The 19,789-nt window shown below is 40.0% G+C and overlaps 1 protein-coding gene across 6 annotated transcripts in view; it reads right to left on the bottom strand.

Annotated features, from left to right (window-relative positions):
* LOC138024923 (cell adhesion molecule DSCAML1-like) overlaps nucleotides 1-19,789 on the bottom strand; it is a 147,073-nt gene that overhangs the window by 96,608 nt on the left and 30,676 nt on the right. For all 6 annotated transcript variants that reach the window (XM_068872123.1, XM_068872122.1, XM_068872121.1 and 3 more), the window contains 2 exons: nucleotides 14,779-15,048; nucleotides 6,553-6,726 (listed from right to left, as the gene is read on the bottom strand). In XM_068872123.1, coding sequence (XP_068728224.1) covers nucleotides 6,553-6,726; nucleotides 14,779-15,048 — 444 coding nt within the window. The remainder of the gene's footprint in view (nucleotides 1-6,552; nucleotides 6,727-14,778; nucleotides 15,049-19,789) is intronic.

The following is a 19,789-nucleotide window of genomic DNA, read 5'->3' as shown; positions in this document are numbered from 1 at the left end:
TTTTAGTGTAGATTTCCCTGCCCCATTAGTTGTGTAATGCCTTGTCAATCTTGGTTGCCCAGCATAGTTTTTCTTGAAGCTTTATCTGAAAGAATTTTTGGGTTGTAAGTTGTAGCTTGGTTTGGGTTGTCAGGGGGTTAGGGTTATAAAATCAGTCGATTCTTGGTTGTCCATAATGTCCAACCGGGGTTTATTTGAAGCATTTTCTGATCCACTTCCTGTCTTGGAAGTTGAAGTGTCCTTGTCCAACAGGATAATGTTTGGGTCTTTCCCTGACACAGTTGTTGTGTAGTCAGTTGAAGCATCCTCCTCAGTAAGGAAAAAGACAAAAAGAGGCTGTGCTCGCAGGCTGCTTGATTGTCTAACAAGTTTCCATTTAGGGCTTTCCGAAAACCAATTGTTTTTGTGGCAGTGGCAGCTTTGTTTAGTGTTGATTTGCCAGAGCACTGGTGTTTCCTCTTCGTTGCAGGTTTTCCATTTGGCTTTGCACTTTAATAGAGGTATTTTATTTTTATGCTTTTCAGAGTATTTCACATGTACATGTACAGAGACAATGAATTCCATGCAATGTTGAGTATGAGAGAGTAACGAAAAGTGACCATTTGATCTTGAGTAAAATCAAGTGGCAATCCTAGGGCAATGCACTTGCCTATGTGGCTACAAACACCCCACATTCATCACTGTTGAGCTGCTGTGCAATGTCAGATCAAAGGAATTACAAAATACTTCCAGTTCTTCAAGGTCCAAGTAATGATCCCATTGATGGAGGCACAACATGACATTGTTGGGAAGTTATGGTTTCTAGAAAATGCCAATTTTGCACCAGCACCATCTTACAGAGAATCCAGATAGACTGAAAAGTTCTCTTCCAGGTTCACAAAAACTAGGCACCAGTGCCTGCCATGGTTGAATGGTGCAAGAATGACCTCTGAATCTTGAATATTTTATAGAGTTGATGAAACTTGTACTTCAGATATTTTTCTCTGGAGGGTGTTGCCATTCTTAAAAGCATTTATGAGTTGAGAGTAGGTACATTGTGTACTTTAATTTTTACCGGCTGCAGTGGCTTTCTCCACATTGATAAGAAGGACGTTGGACAGCCAGGAACCTTCCTCTTCTTGCCCAGACAAAAGTCTATAATGGTCTCCATCTTCCCAGCCACATGTTCTGGAGTGTTGTGGGATGGTATGTTGCAATCAGTTTGGCTTACTCTTTCTCTGATTCACATATTAGTGTGTACTGAAGACCTGGGTAATCTTTTTCTGCTCCTTTTTTCCCGTGCAATTTTATTTACAGGACGAACACTTCCACTACTTACAGTACTAACGTTATACTTACATTTGCACTTACACTGTACATACTCCTTACACTACTTATACTTACACTATTTCTACCTGCACTACTCACAATTCATATAATTATTACTATACGAAAACGCTAATTAAATTACAATACATAAGAGCAAAATACAAAATAGTTATAACAATGTGTTCCTAATAACACTGCAATATCACTAACAATCCATTTTACATGACAATATTGCTTATTTACATTACATTTTTAACAGACAAGATGAAATAAACTAAATTGAAAGTTCGCCCATTTCACCCTCAAAAATTCCATCTTTTTATCGATACGTCTCCATCTTTTGCTGTTCTACACAGGGTTGGATTTCTTATATCACACCAGAGCTCTTTCACATAAAAGAACAAGGAGAGGGAGGGGGGGGGGGGGTCTTCCATGTTGGACTTGGATTGTTTCATGGCTTTGTAATCTCACAGGCTGCTGCTCAGTGTCACTTGGTATTGAGAAAGAACTTATTCCTTTGAGACTTCCAGCAGAAGGTCATCAGAAAAATCCCTCTCATAGAACACCAGGTAGGCTTTTTCATTCAATTTGATAGCTTCAATTGTACTACACCTTTTGATGTGAGTGTCATCTTCAAAGTAAGACCAATTTCTGTTCATGTAACACACATAGTGGCCAGAGAAAAGCTTGTTGCCAGTGTGCACCACCACAGCAACAAGCTTGTAGGACACTTTTGAGATGTCAGTTGACTGGCACTTGTCAGGGGTTTGTATCTCACGGCTGCAGCATGTCATGATATTTTACCATGTTCTGGTCCGGAGCTTCTTACCATTGGAACTGGGGAACTGAATAAACACCAAGTCTTTTGCAGGCCTCTGTTTGATGTGAGCAACTAAGCAAAATGACAAGGGATATGTATGAAATCCACGTGAACATTTCAGATTTGGTCGCGAAATTCTTTCAAAAAGGATCATTAAACCCAGGTGTCTAGCCTAGGAAAGGAAAGGAAAGGAACTATAATTTAAGTGTCAAACAGTACACATACTGGATGCAATAACTGTTGTGAGTTAACTAAAACGGAAACCTTCTACACAGGAACTCGCTAGCACGGTGACCGACTAACAGTACTGATCAGCTCAGGAAGACAAGAGCCCAAAATTCCAGCCAAAAATTAAGGCAAAACACATGTCACCAAGTATAATTTCACTTAAAAGTGGTCCCAAATTATCTCTCGTTGTGTTGCGAACATATCTTCCCGATTTTGGGATCACTTTCCCGTCGCCACATTCTTTACGTTTGTAGCCATAAAACAATGTCTATTGCTCTTGACACACTTGATTTATGCCACATTTCACACTTTGAAGCATAATTCTCCAGGATAATGCTGATCCAAATCAGCAGAGAGATATTTTTTTCCTCGAAGAATACACAAATAGCGCGGCCTGCCGCCATTTTTGGCAGTTAACATTACTAGGGCCCAGGTCACGTCCGTGACGAAAGCAGACGGTTACTAAGCTCCGTCGACACCACGCATACTTCACGCGTACAGGGACCTCCTCAAATTTTCTCGAAGCAAAAGTACCTAACCAATCCCACTCGGAATGTACTTACGGGACTGTTTACGGGACATCCAAGCTGGAAAATACAAAAGATGATGATAGTTCCAGAGCATTTATAGCAAAAAACTTCAGAAAGAAAACCGCTTAACGTCACCTCCGCAACCCACGACCTTGACGCCCTTTATACATATATCGTTTCAAAACAACCTTTTTTTTTGGATGAAGGTTATTACTGCTACAATGCGGCGTTTGGTTTTTAGGAGAACTATTTCTCGCAAATACAACAAACAAATTCTTATCTGCTGCCTTTCCCTTCGAATCTCGAGTACTACGCCATTATTAATACCTGCCAACTCTCCCGCTTTCCCGAGAGCCTCCTAGTTGGTCATCAACCCTAGTTGGTCATCAAATCTCCCGGTCTCCTACCCTGTTCGATCTTCATTGATAAGTCGGGAAGAGGAAAGAACACTCTGCTCACGGCCTGCACGTTTCGTATCGAGCATGCGTTAACAGTGAATAATGTATTCGATGTCAGTCACGCGTGACCAGTGACAACAAAACGAAAACAAACGGTCTGGATATTTTCGAAACAAACAAGACAAGCGTTCGAAATTCGACAGTCTTTTTGTGAATAAAGCGTTTCAAAGGTATATTGTTTGCTCACTACGTCAATGTTGGGAACCATTTTCAAATACGATATGAAACCAACTAAATATTCCCGTTTCACAATAAAATGGTCGCAAGCGATTCTCAAAATCCAAAATAAGAAAACCTTGAACTACGTTCAAAATCACAATACTCCCGTCTCATTTGAAAACAATATAGAGTTATATAGAATGGTCCTTAGTGATTCGGAATTCAAGTTTAGAACCATTGTTGCTAACTTTTTTTCAAGCGTTTTCTAATAAAAGTTTGTTAGCGTATGCTATGATTGATTGATAAAAGAATTGTGCGATAAGCAAATAAAATCGTAAACTCGTGTAAACAAAGGCCATGATTATCGCATCGGATTGAAAACAATAGCGCTGCTATTATAGTTGAAGCCTGACCAGGCTCAATATTTTGCTCGAAAAGTGTATACATTTTCGCATTCGTTAAACCCCCTTTTTTCCTTCATTTAGGTGTTTTCAAAAGGGTCATTTCATTACATGTCCGCTTCATTAAATTGTCTCTTCATTAGAACTCTTTCGTATGGTCTAGGCGAACGTGACTTTTCCCTTATTGGTTCATCTAAACATAGTTAAATGAATGGAGATGGTTATGAAACTCGACAAGTTCCTTAGTTTCATATGCATGTTTTTGTCCGTATTTTTGGCCTTGACCCTATTTAAAACACACATTTTTTCGAGAAGATAACTAATCAAATCCTTTGATTAAATTATACGCAATTAATTTGAAAACCCGTGCAAAGCAAAAACAAACATTGTGCAGGGTCGCGGTCAATTCAACGTCACATACGACAACACTGTTCTCGTTTTTGAAGGTTTTAAGGTTTCACAACAAGTCCCTCGATAACTATGATCTAAACGCGGCCCTTCTTCCTATTGGTCTTTCTAAACGTGGTCCTAGTTCATCCGATTGTTGGCAAGCAGTCCAAGACCACCTAGAATAAATGTGCAGCAAGTTTCTCCTGAGGGAACCGGGGTAGGTCACTCGGACCCCCATACTTCCCATTTGAGTGATGTTTGACTTATTTCCGGTTGCGTGACATTTGCAGCGCACTTCCGGTGCTACGCCCATTTATGGACTCCTGCTGCTCGTTAGTATGGACCGCTTCCCGCCAAAACAAAAAGGGGGACGTTAATAAGGTACCAGTTTCATTTGCATCAAATCCGCCGTTTTTAATAAGGTCCCATTCCCATGCAAACTCTATAATTTCCAATATACAAATGTTACGCAAATGATACGGAGCCGTATGTAAGCGAGGAATACTACCTACCACAAACACAAATAAGGGATGGACATGAACACTGAATGCTGAAATTTCCACTACCACTGCAATCACTCGGCCTTGCTACAACAGATCACAGCTGCTCATGCTATACTCTTCTTATTATTACGGCATACGTTATGGCCAACCACGAAAGACCCTTCTGTGAAAAATGTCACGATCTTGATCAGCACGCCATTTGAACCTATTTTCGCAGTGGAATTTTGTGATTTGGTGGCTCCCAATCTCGGACCAATAGTCCTCGAGCTTCTTCTGGACTGGACGTCGGTAAGTAATGTAACGAAGTACCACTCCGGAAACCCCAGAATTTGGAGGGAGATTCGAAATCTAAAACTAGTTTCAGTGCTGTTTGTTTTTTCTACCGTCGCCGTTTTCCCCTAACTTAAAGCACCTCAGAAAGATATAAATCACAAATATAATTAAACGTCGGGTTTGAATTGTCTACAGCCGCTGTTACACGTTGGAACTTTTAGCTGTAACACGACTTCGTGAAACTGGTCTCGCTCAATCTTGTTACGCTACGCTGCGTAAGCCAATCAGAAAGCGGCTAAGGCCATATAAACAACATTTCAAGACCAGTTTCAACGTTTCCGAACGAGTTTCGTCCTTTTATGTTTCACGGTGCAAAGTCTGCTGAAACTTTTTTGCAGCGCCGTTGCATATAAGTTTCAGCTAAAAGTTTCAACGTGTAACAGCGGCCTTAAGCAGCTGCTTAACCAGTTTCGGACTAATAAATAGCAACCGTTTATAGCACGGGAATTTTCCCACGCTGCTAAAAACTGATTCCCGTAACTGTTGCAAGCGTACCGTGGGAAAACATTACATCAGTCTCTTTGGGAAGAATTCCGTGGAAAAAGGTCTTGTCGAAGCAATTCAGAATAACGGAAACATAAAATTGTGGTAGAAGAGGACATTGGTGTCGTTTCCACAAAAATTTGTCGATCGTGTTGCTTGCACGATGGAATCCACGCTGAAACACTAAAATACACTTAAGCGAAAGCGTCAGAAGTTTCATCTACACTCGCTTTTACAGCTACCCCGCGAGCAGTTAGTTTCTCCTACGCTTCTCGACAGAGAAACCACTGCAAGCTACCGTTAGATTTCCCATCGAGGATGTGCGAACTACGTTATACTCCAAGTGATGCGTTTCGTCTTATTTCGTGGAAAAATATGAAATTATTAGACAGCGGGCTCGCCCATACGTAGCAGCTACGTAGCTGAACGCTTGTGCAAGCACCAAAACAAGTTTAATAACTCGTTTTACCAGTTCAAATTAAATTTATTAGTCCTTGGCGCTGGACGGCGGCTCAATCAAAGAAACTAATGGTTGCTTGCAGTGGTTTCTCTTTCGGGAGGCGTAGGAAAAAACAACTGCTCGCAGGGTATTTTACAGGAAGCCAATGATCATTTCTCCAGTTTCATTTATGGTGTGTAAAACTAAAGTTTTTGTTTCTCGAACATTTTCAACCCGCCATTTATTTCCTGCTGTTTACTGCTTCCGTTTAAACTTAAGCATGCACAATAAGACCGGAACCACACGTTTTCTGGGAAAATGGAGTCCGTTATCTCTCCGGGTCTCACCCGCTGAACAAAAAGCCTGAGGAAGTTGGGTACGAGGCTTCCCGGAATCGACCAGATGAAGGGTAGAAGTGTGTCAGCCATACGCGGGAATAAAAAAGGATAATGCTGTGTACACCAGTTCTACTGGAGCTTTACTTAACACTGAAGCTGCACCTTTTAAAAAGATTTCAACCTCACAGAGCTGTAGGAACTGCCTTCTGGTTGTTAGTATACCAACATATCTGCCACTCCTTGGCGGATTTATGTAACACACAAGTGATGCTTCCAGGTCAAATGAACCATCCCATCGCGCACAAACTGGATTATTTGTTACATTGAAGCTGTCGCCTGCAATTCAAGTGAAAAAAGCTCCTTTATTTTTGTTTTTCTGGGTTAATTTGGTGAACTAGCAAGCTGAAGTTTTGAAAATTAGCCCTTTGTCAAAGTGAGTACAGGCTAAGCTTAAAGTGCCACTGTGACCAAAAAATCAATTCTTATTCTCCTTTGGGTTTTAAAACTATGTAAACTAAACGCTAAGGGACCAAGTTTTAAGCCTTGATTTAAAAAAGACACGTGTTTCTTTTAACTTGAATTTTCCTATTTAATGATCTGCCATTACTAATTTTAAGATCTTGAGAGAGCTGGATCGAAGAAAACATGACGTCAAAGGCTCACTAGTTTGAGAATACAATGCGTGTGTACGCCGCAGAATTAATATGCAGCACTGGACTTTTGGGCTTTCAGATTTTTAAACTCACGTTTTGCATATATAATAGGCGGCATTCACACACTGAAATTTTAGGCTGGTGAGCCTTTGACGTCTCTTTTGCCTGGATCCAACCCTCTGAGGTCTAATCGGTCAGTTTTAAACGTGAGTAATGGCGGACCGTGAAATCCTAAACTTACACTCAAAGTAAACGGCCTTTGGATAAAAGTCAAAGCTCAAAAGTTTGCCAGTTAGGTGTTAGCCAAACACACTTTTAAAATCTGAAGAAAAAGAGGAAGTGATTTATTTTTTAAATCACAGGGGCACTTTAATAAATTTTATACGTAGTTAATCAAGAAGTTCGATTCTTTCAAAGGTTAAATTTAAACCATAAAAGTTAATAGATATTTTGCTGTCAAATAGTAAAAAGCGATCATTGACCTAAAGATGGACCGTGGAGCTCGAGTGAAATGAAGGTGAAATTCGCTATACACATATCTATAGTTTAACGCCACGGAATGACTACAGTTGGTTTGGGTCAAACCTACATATCGTTTGAAAAGGAAAATACTAGTAACTAGTAACCTGTCCGAGTATGGGCAACGGGACTGGTAGTAGCCAAAACGCCGGGCCGGGGCCGGGGCCGGGGCCGAAGCCGGGGCCGGGGTCGGGGTGTCTTTTTTCCAAAATTTTGTTTCATTTTGTCGGCATTCTCGAATGACTGTCATTTATGGTGGCAATAAGTCAAAAAAAATGAGGAACCTACGGAAGCTATGAAAGCTTTTGAGGGGCATTTTAGTTTTTCTTAAAATCGTACTTTGTTTTTTTGTTTTTCCGAAAATCGAAGTTTGTTGTTCGAAATTAAGAGAATTTCCCAAATTGCTAAAATTTGAGTTTATGGAATACACGCTAACTGCAAGACAGAGTCCCATCGTAATATTCACTTCGTTAAAAAAAAAGGAACAGAATCACAGTTCCACGATGATCGTCACGCAGTCATGCAACGTTCCTTTTAGATTCCTTTTGCTTGTTTGTTCGTGTTGTTGTCAATGTTGTTGTCAGATTTACCACAAACGGTTTGTAGTATAGTCAGTCGCATAGGAACTTGCTAGCCAATTCTATTCGGACTTCAAGGGATCGAATCCAATTTTACGAGAAAAAGCACAACCACACTTAGAACAATTTTGCGAAAAAAAGCAACTGAGAACGTTTGCGTGACGACCATAGTGGAATTATGGCTATGTTCTGTTTCGTTTTAATTGCATTGCGGAGAAGTTTTTTAAGAAGTAAACATTAAAATGTGGTTTTAAAATGTGAGCTAAGCGAGTCTTCAGTGTTTCGAGGTGATTCGCACCTACGTACGAGGCACTACTTTAAGGCAAGATCACGCCACTGAGGATCCTGTAGATTTTCAGATTTTTATTCGTACTAGCTGCTCGATCGATGGGTTAGTGGACTGAAAGGAAAATATTACGGAAGTAGATTAATGTTTTGGAATGCCGGCGATAGGCTAAAAGAAGAATGCAACTGATATCTTGAATATATTACAATTTGTGTCTTCTAATCTACACGATCTTATGGTTTGATTTCTTCTATTGATTGTCTTTAACGTTCTTGATCGGAGGAAAGTGACAAAGTAATTTGCGCGTTTGCAGTTTCGATTTATATATTTCTGAATTTCTAATTAGATGTCACCTTTCAACTCATGCAAACTTGCTGTGGTAAATAAAATTGCAAATATAGTTCCATACATTAACACAATTAAGCGACATAACTTAACGCGCGAAGCGCGAATCACTTGGTTTAACGTATTAACTTTCAGTCGGAAATTCTTTTCGAAAAGCAAACGATGTCCCCTTCGAAGCTTCCGTACGTTCCTTGTATTTTTTGACTAATTTCCAACATACATGAAGGAAAGATGCCGAACATTAGAAAATAACAGTACGGGAGAATAACTACAAAAATTGAAACGAAAAATTTTTGAAAAAAAAAAGACACCCCGACCCCGACCTCGACCCCGACCCCGACCCCGACCCCGACCCCGGCCCCGCGTTTTGGCTACTTCCCCACGGGACTACCGCTAATGCAAAAATGTGCCCATCATTAATAGCTTTGAAAAGTAGCTTCACCTTGCTATTAAATTACTATTGATACTTTCCGTAGTGAGGTCAAGAAACTAAGTTTGCTGGACACGCAAGACAACATGACACCAAACTATCCTATTTTCACCAACTGCACAATCCAGTTTAAATGCTGTTTTGAATGTAAATGTTGTTTTGAAACGCCCAAACTCAGCAAGCCGTTGAGTCAAAAAGAAATATATTTTTTTACAGAAGTTGTCACTTCTTTTAGAGATTGAAGACATATTTTTTCCGCTTTGTTTTTATCGATAGTCAGTTCTTTTGAGAGGAGATCAAACGTTATGGGCATTTTTTCACACTAATTCCAGGGCACAGCCAATAAAATGTTTACTTGCTTCTATTTCCCATGATAAGAATTATGAATTTAATCGGCTTTTATAAAATAATTGGTTCATGTCTTTAGCTGTGCACTCAAATGTTAAGTGCTGGGTGCACTTTAATCTCGTTCCCAGAGTGATCGTTCCCTTGGCCAGCGGTCGGAAAAGAGAGACTCTGGTCAAATCCAAAAGAGGCCATATTTGATTGGCTGTTGAAAAGCTGTTTCATTCCCTGCAATTTTCAAATTCTAAACTAAAAATTATGCTTTCTTCCGGATTTTTATCTAAACGAGGTCGAAGTTAATCTAGAAAGAAATCTTTTTACTACTTACTAGTTCCGTAACGTTTTTGTTTTTGAAAATACAGCATTCTGAATTTCCTAGTTGTCACTTGTGTGACACCAGATGCTGAAATTTGTTTTGATTAAAAAAAATTGAACAATTGTAAGAATTTCCCAATGGATAATTATGCGGCTAGCCTTACATACGTATGTTTCATCTCTGCCAAGAGACTCATCAGAGACCTTTCAACTAACTCGTCAAACATCGCTTGCATCAAATGATGGTGGCAATCTGGCCTTATATCACATAAGGATTCCCAGATTGCCACCATTATTTTGATCCTAGCGGGACTTCAAACGCGATGTTTGACGAGTTAGTCAAAGGGTCTCTGATGAGTCCCTTAGCCACATAATTATCCATCGAAAAAATTGCTCCCGTTATTTTTTATTCTCCGAAGTTTAAACGTTTCGAGTGTATTACGAGATGTGTTTATACTCATGTGTACTGTCTCGCGAGTGAAAAATAAGCGCTTTCGTGGCAAGGTAAACTTCAGGCCCCAGTTGTTCAAACGCTGGATAGCGCTATCCACTGGATAAATCACTATCCACTGGATAACTCAATTGGTTTTGCTAGTGTTTATCCGCTGGGTAGTAATTTATCCGGTGGATAGTGCTATCTATAGTTTGAACAACTGTGGCCTGACGTTTTTGTTGATTTCTAACCGTTTCCCCTCACGCATACGCAGTTATTTAACCGGAACCAGAGTTTTCTGGTTCCAATTTGGATTATTCCGGAGCGTCACGCACCCGTTCCGCTGGACAAAGGTAATGGAGGCTCTGGGAACGAGATTGGATGCACTTGGGAAGTTCGGAACGCACTCAAGATACTAGGGACCAAGTTTTAAGCCTTGATTTAAAAAAGACACGTGTTTCTTTTAACTTGAATTTTCCTATTTAATGATCTGCCATTACTAATTTTAAGATCTTGAGAGAGCTGGATCGAAGAAAACATGACGTCAAAGGCTCACTAGTTTGAGAATACAATGCGTGTGTACGCCGCAGAATTAATATGCAGCACTGGACTTTTGGGCTTTCAGATTTTTAAACTCACGTTTTGCATATATAATAGGCGGCATTCACACACTGAAATTTTAGGCTGGTGAGCCTTTGACGTCTCTTTTGCCTGGATCCAACCCTCTGAGGTCTAATCGGTCAGTTTTAAACGTGAGTAATGGCGGACCGTGAAATCCTAAACTTACACTCAAAGTAAACGGCCTTTGGATAAAAGTCAAAGCTCAAAAGTTTGCCAGTTAGGTGTTAGCCAAACACACTTTTAAAATCTGAAGAAAAAGAGGAAGTGATTTATTTTTTAAATCACAGGGGCACTTTAATAAATTTTATACGTAGTTAATCAAGAAGTTCGATTCTTTCAAAGGTTAAATTTAAACCATAAAAGTTAATAGATATTTTGCTGTCAAATAGTAAAAAGCGATCATTGACCTAAAGATGGACCGTGGAGCTCGAGTGAAATGAAGGTGAAATTCGCTATACACATATCTATAGTTTAACGCCACGGAATGACTACAGTTGGTTTGGGTCAAACCTACATATCGTTTGAAAAGGAAAATACTAGTAACTAGTAACCTGTCCGAGTATGGGCAACGGGACTGGTAGTAGCCAAAACGCCGGGCCGGGGCCGGGGCCGGGGCCGAAGCCGGGGCCGGGGTCGGGGTGTCTTTTTTCCAAAATTTTGTTTCATTTTGTCGGCATTCTCGAATGACTGTCATTTATGGTGGCAATAAGTCAAAAAAAATGAGGAACCTACGGAAGCTATGAAAGCTTTTGAGGGGCATTTTAGTTTTTCTTAAAATCGTACTTTGTTTTTTTGTTTTTCCGAAAATCGAAGTTTGTTGTTCGAAATTAAGAGAATTTCCCAAATTGCTAAAATTTGAGTTTATGGAATACACGCTAACTGCAAGACAGAGTCCCATCGTAATATTCACTTCGTTAAAAAAAAAGGAACAGAATCACAGTTCCACGATGATCGTCACGCAGTCATGCAACGTTCCTTTTAGATTCCTTTTGCTTGTTTGTTCGTGTTGTTGTCAATGTTGTTGTCAGATTTACCACAAACGGTTTGTAGTATAGTCAGTCGCATAGGAACTTGCTAGCCAATTCTATTCGGACTTCAAGGGATCGAATCCAATTTTACGAGAAAAAGCACAACCACACTTAGAACAATTTTGCGAAAAAAAGCAACTGAGAACGTTTGCGTGACGACCATAGTGGAATTATGGCTATGTTCTGTTTCGTTTTAATTGCATTGCGGAGAAGTTTTTTAAGAAGTAAACATTAAAATGTGGTTTTAAAATGTGAGCTAAGCGAGTCTTCAGTGTTTCGAGGTGATTCGCACCTACGTACGAGGCACTACTTTAAGGCAAGATCACGCCACTGAGGATCCTGTAGATTTTCAGATTTTTATTCGTACTAGCTGCTCGATCGATGGGTTAGTGGACTGAAAGGAAAATATTACGGAAGTAGATTAATGTTTTGGAATGCCGGCGATAGGCTAAAAGAAGAATGCAACTGATATCTTGAATATATTACAATTTGTGTCTTCTAATCTACACGATCTTATGGTTTGATTTCTTCTATTGATTGTCTTTAACGTTCTTGATCGGAGGAAAGTGACAAAGTAATTTGCGCGTTTGCAGTTTCGATTTATATATTTCTGAATTTCTAATTAGATGTCACCTTTCAACTCATGCAAACTTGCTGTGGTAAATAAAATTGCAAATATAGTTCCATACATTAACACAATTAAGCGACATAACTTAACGCGCGAAGCGCGAATCACTTGGTTTAACGTATTAACTTTCAGTCGGAAATTCTTTTCGAAAAGCAAACGATGTCCCCTTCGAAGCTTCCGTACGTTCCTTGTATTTTTTGACTAATTTCCAACATACATGAAGGAAAGATGCCGAACATTAGAAAATAACAGTACGGGAGAATAACTACAAAAATTGAAACGAAAAATTTTTGAAAAAAAAAAGACACCCCGACCCCGACCTCGACCCCGACCCCGACCCCGACCCCGACCCCGGCCCCGCGTTTTGGCTACTTCCCCACGGGACTACCGCTAATGCAAAAATGTGCCCATCATTAATAGCTTTGAAAAGTAGCTTCACCTTGCTATTAAATTACTATTGATACTTTCCGTAGTGAGGTCAAGAAACTAAGTTTGCTGGACACGCAAGACAACATGACACCAAACTATCCTATTTTCACCAACTGCACAATCCAGTTTAAATGCTGTTTTGAATGTAAATGTTGTTTTGAAACGCCCAAACTCAGCAAGCCGTTGAGTCAAAAAGAAATATATTTTTTTACAGAACTTGTCACTTCTTTTAGAGATTGAAGACATATTTTTTCCGCTTTGTTTTTATCGATAGTCAGTTCTTTTGAGAGGAGATCAAACGTTATGGGCATTTTTTCACACTAATTCCAGGGCACAGCCAATAAAATGTTTACTTGCTTCTATTTCCCATGATAAGAATTATGAATTTAATCGGCTTTTATAAAATAATTGGTTCATGTCTTTAGCTGTGCACTCAAATGTTAAGTGCTGGGTGCACTTTAATCTCGTTCCCAGAGTGATCGTTCCCTTGGCCAGCGGTCGGAAAAGAGAGACTCTGGTCAAATCCAAAAGAGGCCATATTTGATTGGCTGTTGAAAAGCTGTTTCATTCCCTGCAATTTTCAAATTCTAAACTAAAAATTATGCTTTCTTCCGGATTTTTATCTAAACGAGGTCGAAGTTAATCTAGAAAGAAATCTTTTTACTACTTACTAGTTCCGTAACGTTTTTGTTTTTGAAAATACAGCATTCTGAATTTCCTAGTTGTCACTTGTGTGACACCAGATGCTGAAATTTGTTTTGATTAAAAAAAAATTGAACAATTGTAAGAATTTCCCAATGGATAATTATGCGGCTAGCCTTACATACGTATGTTTCATCTCTGCCAAGAGACTCATCAGAGACCTTTCAACTAACTCGTCAAACATCGCTTGCATCAAATGATGGTGGCAATCTGGCCTTATATCACATAAGGATTCCCAGATTGCCACCATTATTTTGATCCTAGCGGGACTTCAAACGCGATGTTTGACGAGTTAGTCAAAGGGTCTCTGATGAGTCCCTTAGCCACATAATTATCCATCGAAAAAATTGCTCCCGTTATTTTTTATTCTCCGAAGTTTAAACGTTTCGAGTGTATTACGAGATGTGTTTATACTCATGTGTACTGTCTCGCGAGTGAAAAATAAGCGCTTTCGTGGCAAGGTAAACTTCAGGCCCCAGTTGTTCAAACGCTGGATAGCGCTATCCACTGGATAAATCACTATCCACTGGATAACTCAATTGGTTTTGCTAGTGTTTATCCGCTGGGTAGTAATTTATCCGGTGGATAGTGCTATCTATAGTTTGAACAACTGTGGCCTGACGTTTTTGTTGATTTCTAACCGTTTCCCCTCACGCATACGCAGTTATTTAACCGGAACCAGAGTTTTCTGGTTCCAATTTGGATTATTCCGGAGCGTCACGCACCCGTTCCGCTGGACAAAGGTAATGGAGGCTCTGGGAACGAGATTGGATGCACTTGGGAAGTTCGGAACGCACTCAAGATACTAGAATTGTCCTCGGCAATCGCTTCGAGCAACTCTTACGCCTCTATCGTGCTCTCATAACTTCCACAACTCCATATACGCACACTAACCATGAACCAATTCTTAATTGGAGCACACAAAAAGCTTTTGAAATCTGTAAATCTTTACAGTAAATAACAAAACATTTAACTTATGATTCTCTTGGAGTCAAGCTTGAAAAGTCTCTTGTTCTTAAGTTTATGGCTCAGTTCACTATGTTTCAACAGCAGATTTCTGCAAGTGTTTCTCTCACCCAATGTTATATTGTAGACTTGATTCCTTGTAACATTTGACCCGTCAGACGAGGGCGAATTCCCAATAACGATGCGAACTTCAAAGACCTGGACAGGACTGCTCAAATCCACTCGCCACCAGCTTGGATCATCTTCTAAAGTACGTGAGCAGTGTCCATTCTTAAATCCCTGGTCAGGATTTCCATCAACTGCTTTGTCTGATGTGCCATTAGAGTAATCGTCACTGTATATGGAGGATTGGGTGGTGCTCTTCCTCGCCACAATGTTCTCTACGATAGGAATTCGAACAGAATCATGCTGTCACCACATCATACTCATCATCCTTATCGCTATCGTTATAGTGTTCATCATCAATACCAGGAGGGCACGTAAATAATTAAAAGTAAGGAAGGTTAACCAGAGTCCATCTCGGCTACTTAAAGAAGGAGCCGATGTTCTTGCTACCACATACTCCATAATCTTTAATTTGCCTATCTAACAAACTGTGATCCTCGCAGCATGGTAAAAAAGTGAAGGTGACCCCTTTTCACAAGTCACGTGCAAAAGACGATCCCAAAAATTACCGCCCCGTAACCGGACTAACTGTGTTATCTTAATTTACAAGCAACTCGCAGGTGACGTTGACGAACACAAGCTTGTTTGCAAGTCACAGTCCTGGTTGGAAGAAAGCACTCAACCATGAACTATGCGTGCCCACTTGCTTAAAACACAATAGTTCATCCATTATTATCACATGAAGTAATCTGTTACAAAAAGACCAGGGTGGACCACAGCACCTACAACATGGATCTGCCTTGATAATTACTTGCTGCATGCGCTTCTCGGAAGCGACAGATGTCTTTCCTTTTTTTGACGAAATTCATTACCTCCTAGCTATTCTCACCGTATTTTATAATGTTTTCTGACAGTTCTTTTTTATTTTTTAAAAGTATTAGTTTGCTAAATTTAACCAATCATAATGCAAGCTCTATGGCCCTAAGTAACTGAAAAAAGTTACATATAATATAGCTTACACTACTGATCAACTGGCCAATGCCCCTCTGCATAATAACGACATTCACTATAAATCCTTTACGACTTTCTCGCAATTCAAAGACAGTTGTTGTAGTTGTTGTTTCTATCAAATTAACAGAAGCGAAAAGAAGCAACCCAACTTTCTCCTTCTCTGAGGGACGATCCCATCTAGAAGGAACAATTCGAGCAGCGGAGGTCAGAAAGTTAGTTCTCAGGGCAGAATTTATTGCACAATGAAGAAAAAAAGTGACTTATATCTTCAATACTTTGTCCACACAAGCAGACAGGAGAAAATTTTACCGCAATTCTATATGTTCCCTATAAATCCTTTACGACTTTCTTGCAATTCAAAATACAGTTGTTGTTGTTATTATCAAATTAACAGAACCGAAAAGAAGTAACCAACTTTCTCGAGCAGCGGAGGCCAGCAAGTTAGTTCTCAGGGCAGAATATATAGCACAATGAAGAAAAAAAAGTGACAATACTTTGTCCACACAAGGAGACAGGAGAAACTTTTACCGCAATTCTATATGAGTAATAATTCAAGGCACAAGCGTCCAAACGCATACGTGTATGAATGAACAGCTCCCTCTTAAATGTCACTATACTGTCGCGTGACCCAAGTTGAGCATTAATATTGTTCCATTCTTTGGTTGTTGATGGAGAAAAGGATAGTTTGAAATGTTTTGTACGAGCTGGAAAGATAGTGAAATTCAGAGCAGACCTTGACGAAAGTTGAGTTCGCTCGCAAACTCTTGTAGGCAGTAGATCTACTAGGTAGGAAGGAGTGAGATTATCAACAATCTTATAATAAAGTAATGATTTGTGAATCAAACGCCTAACCCTCTTGTGCCTTTCACAGCATCTGTTACAATTTTACTAGATTCATATTGGACAAATTCGATAAGGTCGCCCTAAAGTCCTGGCCAAAGTATAAAACAAAGTTGGAGTCAACGCTCCAACTTTGTTCGATCCGACATTGTTCGACTGAATGAACGAAATGATATATGAAATGAATCATATACTGAAATGCGGATATGAAATCAAGTAAAGCTATGATCCTCGCAGTTATGGACGCAATTTTAGCAATCGCGAAGAGAAGCCTGAAAATTTCAGGACCTCAACGACGTTTCAACCCGTGACCTCGCGATACCGGTGCGACGCTATCGGGACTGTTTGGCCGCCCATGTTGGAAGATGTTCGTCCGACACTTTTTGTTTGATCAAGGGTTGGATAGAGTTTGCTTTGATCAAACAGTACGCCCAACAATTCTACTCGACGCAACAATGTTGCAGTGTTTTGCCGCTCTTCCAATAAAGTTGTCCTGAATCAAGTCACGTCCGCGCTCCTTGCGAATCAGGAATCGCTATCTCATTTTTAAGTCTTCTAGCATCATTTGCAACAAAGATAGCGGACAAAGATGGTCATTGATGAGCAGAGACCTTAAACAGTGAGAATCAAGTAAGGCCATGTCTGAGGGACACTTTTAGCCCCCTCTATCATGATCTCTCTCTATGGAGAGCGTTTAGAATTTTTGCAATTGATCCGTTCTCATTCTCATCATCTCCTCAGAGCGGATCTTGCAGTGAAAATACTTTTTTTCTACACGTTCTCTTGATCGTTCTTTTTTTTCTTTCTGGTCGTCTGAATCGGTCATTTCCGTCCTCCAACAGTTCCACCAGCACAAACGCTACGAGGGATTCTCGTTACAGTGTTAACGCCAACTTGAACTTGAATCAGTTTCGTCAAGCAATGTTGGATGGTGTTTAGCCCCTACCTCAACATTTACATCCAACAATGTTGCATGTTGGATCTAACTTGGCTCGATAGTTTGGCCAGGGCTTAAGAATATAAAGACCCGTGCCAAATTACGTTCCCATATTCCATAATGGCCTTGTGAGCGATTTGTATAATTTATGTAGCGCAAGCCTGGGTTGCTCGAAGCATGGTTAGCGCTAATCAGCGTTAAATACCACGGAAACCTATAGGTTTTGATACCTCGTAATGAACGGTTAGCGCTAACCAGGCTTCGAGCAACCGGCCCCAGATCTCTGAACTCTGAAATTAATCCCTCAGAGTAAATTTAATCGCTTGCTGGCTATCTGGTAAGTATTTGAGATACACATGTATGAGGTCGCCATGAGAGATTAGAACCCAACATTATCCCTAGGTAGGTGCGACAAGCTACATCCTCTATGATAGTAGATCACAGCTGGCCACAGTAATTAGAATACCAGAATGAACGAAATACCCAGGAGACTTAGGCCCGTTTCAAACGTCGAACTTTTCATGTGCCGAATCTAATGCAAATGAGAAAATCTATCGTTTTCGCTCATTTGCATTAGATTCGGCACATGAAAAGTTCGACGTTTGAAACGGGCCTTAGTTATAATAAAATCAATAAGGGGCTCGCCCGAATTGTCAATGCGTGTTGCCTCAACCCGTTCTCGCCCTTGAATTCGCGATTATCCTGAATTGTTAATTTGCTTTGAATTCACTGTTAGGGAGCTAGTTAAGCAACGACAACGTCACAAATTTGCATATTTAGTGGGCAAAAACAATAGCTTTGCACGCCTTGCACGTGCGGTTTTTATTTTTGTTCATTTCTTTAACGTCGTCAGCAAAACAACAACGTGAAATAGCCAAATTTGAGGTTTTATGAAGAACGTCAGCACTTGAGGATAAATTTTCAGTTTCTCCCCTAAATTAAGGGCCGTTCTGACCTGTGTCATTTTCGAGGAACTACCACACCCTTGTCATATTAAAAAGGTTGAAATAGTCACGTAGCGATTAACTACGCAGATTTATGTATATTTTGAGGTGACGTTCTCATTGCCGTCGGCGTTGTCGTTGCTAAAGCTCCCTATTATCGAGATGGTCATATATTTTTTAAAAGACAACCCAAGTGTATGGCCATAGGACTCGAACCTAGCAATGCTCATTGTTAACCAGTCACCTAACCACTTGACCACCACACCGCTAGCTGTTCAGGGACAATATTTTAAACACTATTTGACTCGCCAACAAACAACATTAGGTCTGTTTTCAAACTTCACGACAAATTAAAGCTAAACATTTTAAAATCAAAGCTTAGATATAAATTATTAATCTAGTTTAGCCCTAATTACTCAGAACTTAAGGAACGACAACAGCGACGGCAACGAGAACGTCGAAAATTTTAGACAATTATTGGATGAGGTTTTTGTGATATTCGGAATAATCAAAATCGAAGTAAGTGTTTTATAATTTAGAAGTTTTTATCTAATTTTTTGAAAAATGTGCCAAAAAGGGCTTGCCGTCCCGTTTTTTTTTCCCGCCGTATGGGCCGGAAGTAGAATGTAATGCAGAGTACTTGCAAAAGCCCACTGTCAGTATATTAAAATTCGGTCCTAAACAAATGGCATCATCTCGAGGCTCTGGGGAATAAACTCATTTGTATTTATTCCCCAGAGCCTCGAGATGATGTCGTTTGTTTAGGACTGACTTTTAATATATCGAAATTGGGCTATTTTAATTTGTTTTGTGCATACAAGTTTAATCAGCCAATGAAAAATAAATAATAACTTTTAGATGCGACCAGATCCTTTCGTTTCGCCGACCACGTGACCAAAAGAAACAGAGGGCTCTGGTGACGAGAATGGTATTCTAATCACTTGATGCGATTTGGTACATTCCATCCAGCGTTAAAATAGTGCATCAAAATGCCTTCCCTGAGAGTGCAAGAAAAATGACAAAAACATATCAGAACAGGGATCATATTTTACAAACTAAGTAACTGCCAAGGCTTGGGGCTCCAAAATGCCATAAAACTAATGAGAATGAATTTGCTAAACTTCGTTTAGCGGGCATGCCGGTAGAGCGGTAGCCTTGTTTTATCTTCCGACGGGATGTATGGACGAACGCGTCCATCAACATTGAGAAATACTTTACCGTCGATCGTCCATACCGGAGTATCTTTATGCTCATTTCTTGCCATCTGTAAAAGTTTTCGGTTAA

The sequence above is a fragment of the Montipora capricornis genome, chromosome 11 (assembly GCF_036669925.1).
Source record: "Montipora capricornis isolate CH-2021 chromosome 11, ASM3666992v2, whole genome shotgun sequence".
In the NCBI taxonomy this organism is placed as follows: domain Eukaryota; kingdom Metazoa; phylum Cnidaria; class Anthozoa; order Scleractinia; family Acroporidae; genus Montipora; species Montipora capricornis.
The sequence above is the reverse complement of the archived record's forward strand: the minus strand, read 5'-3'. Positions and strand labels throughout refer to the sequence as shown.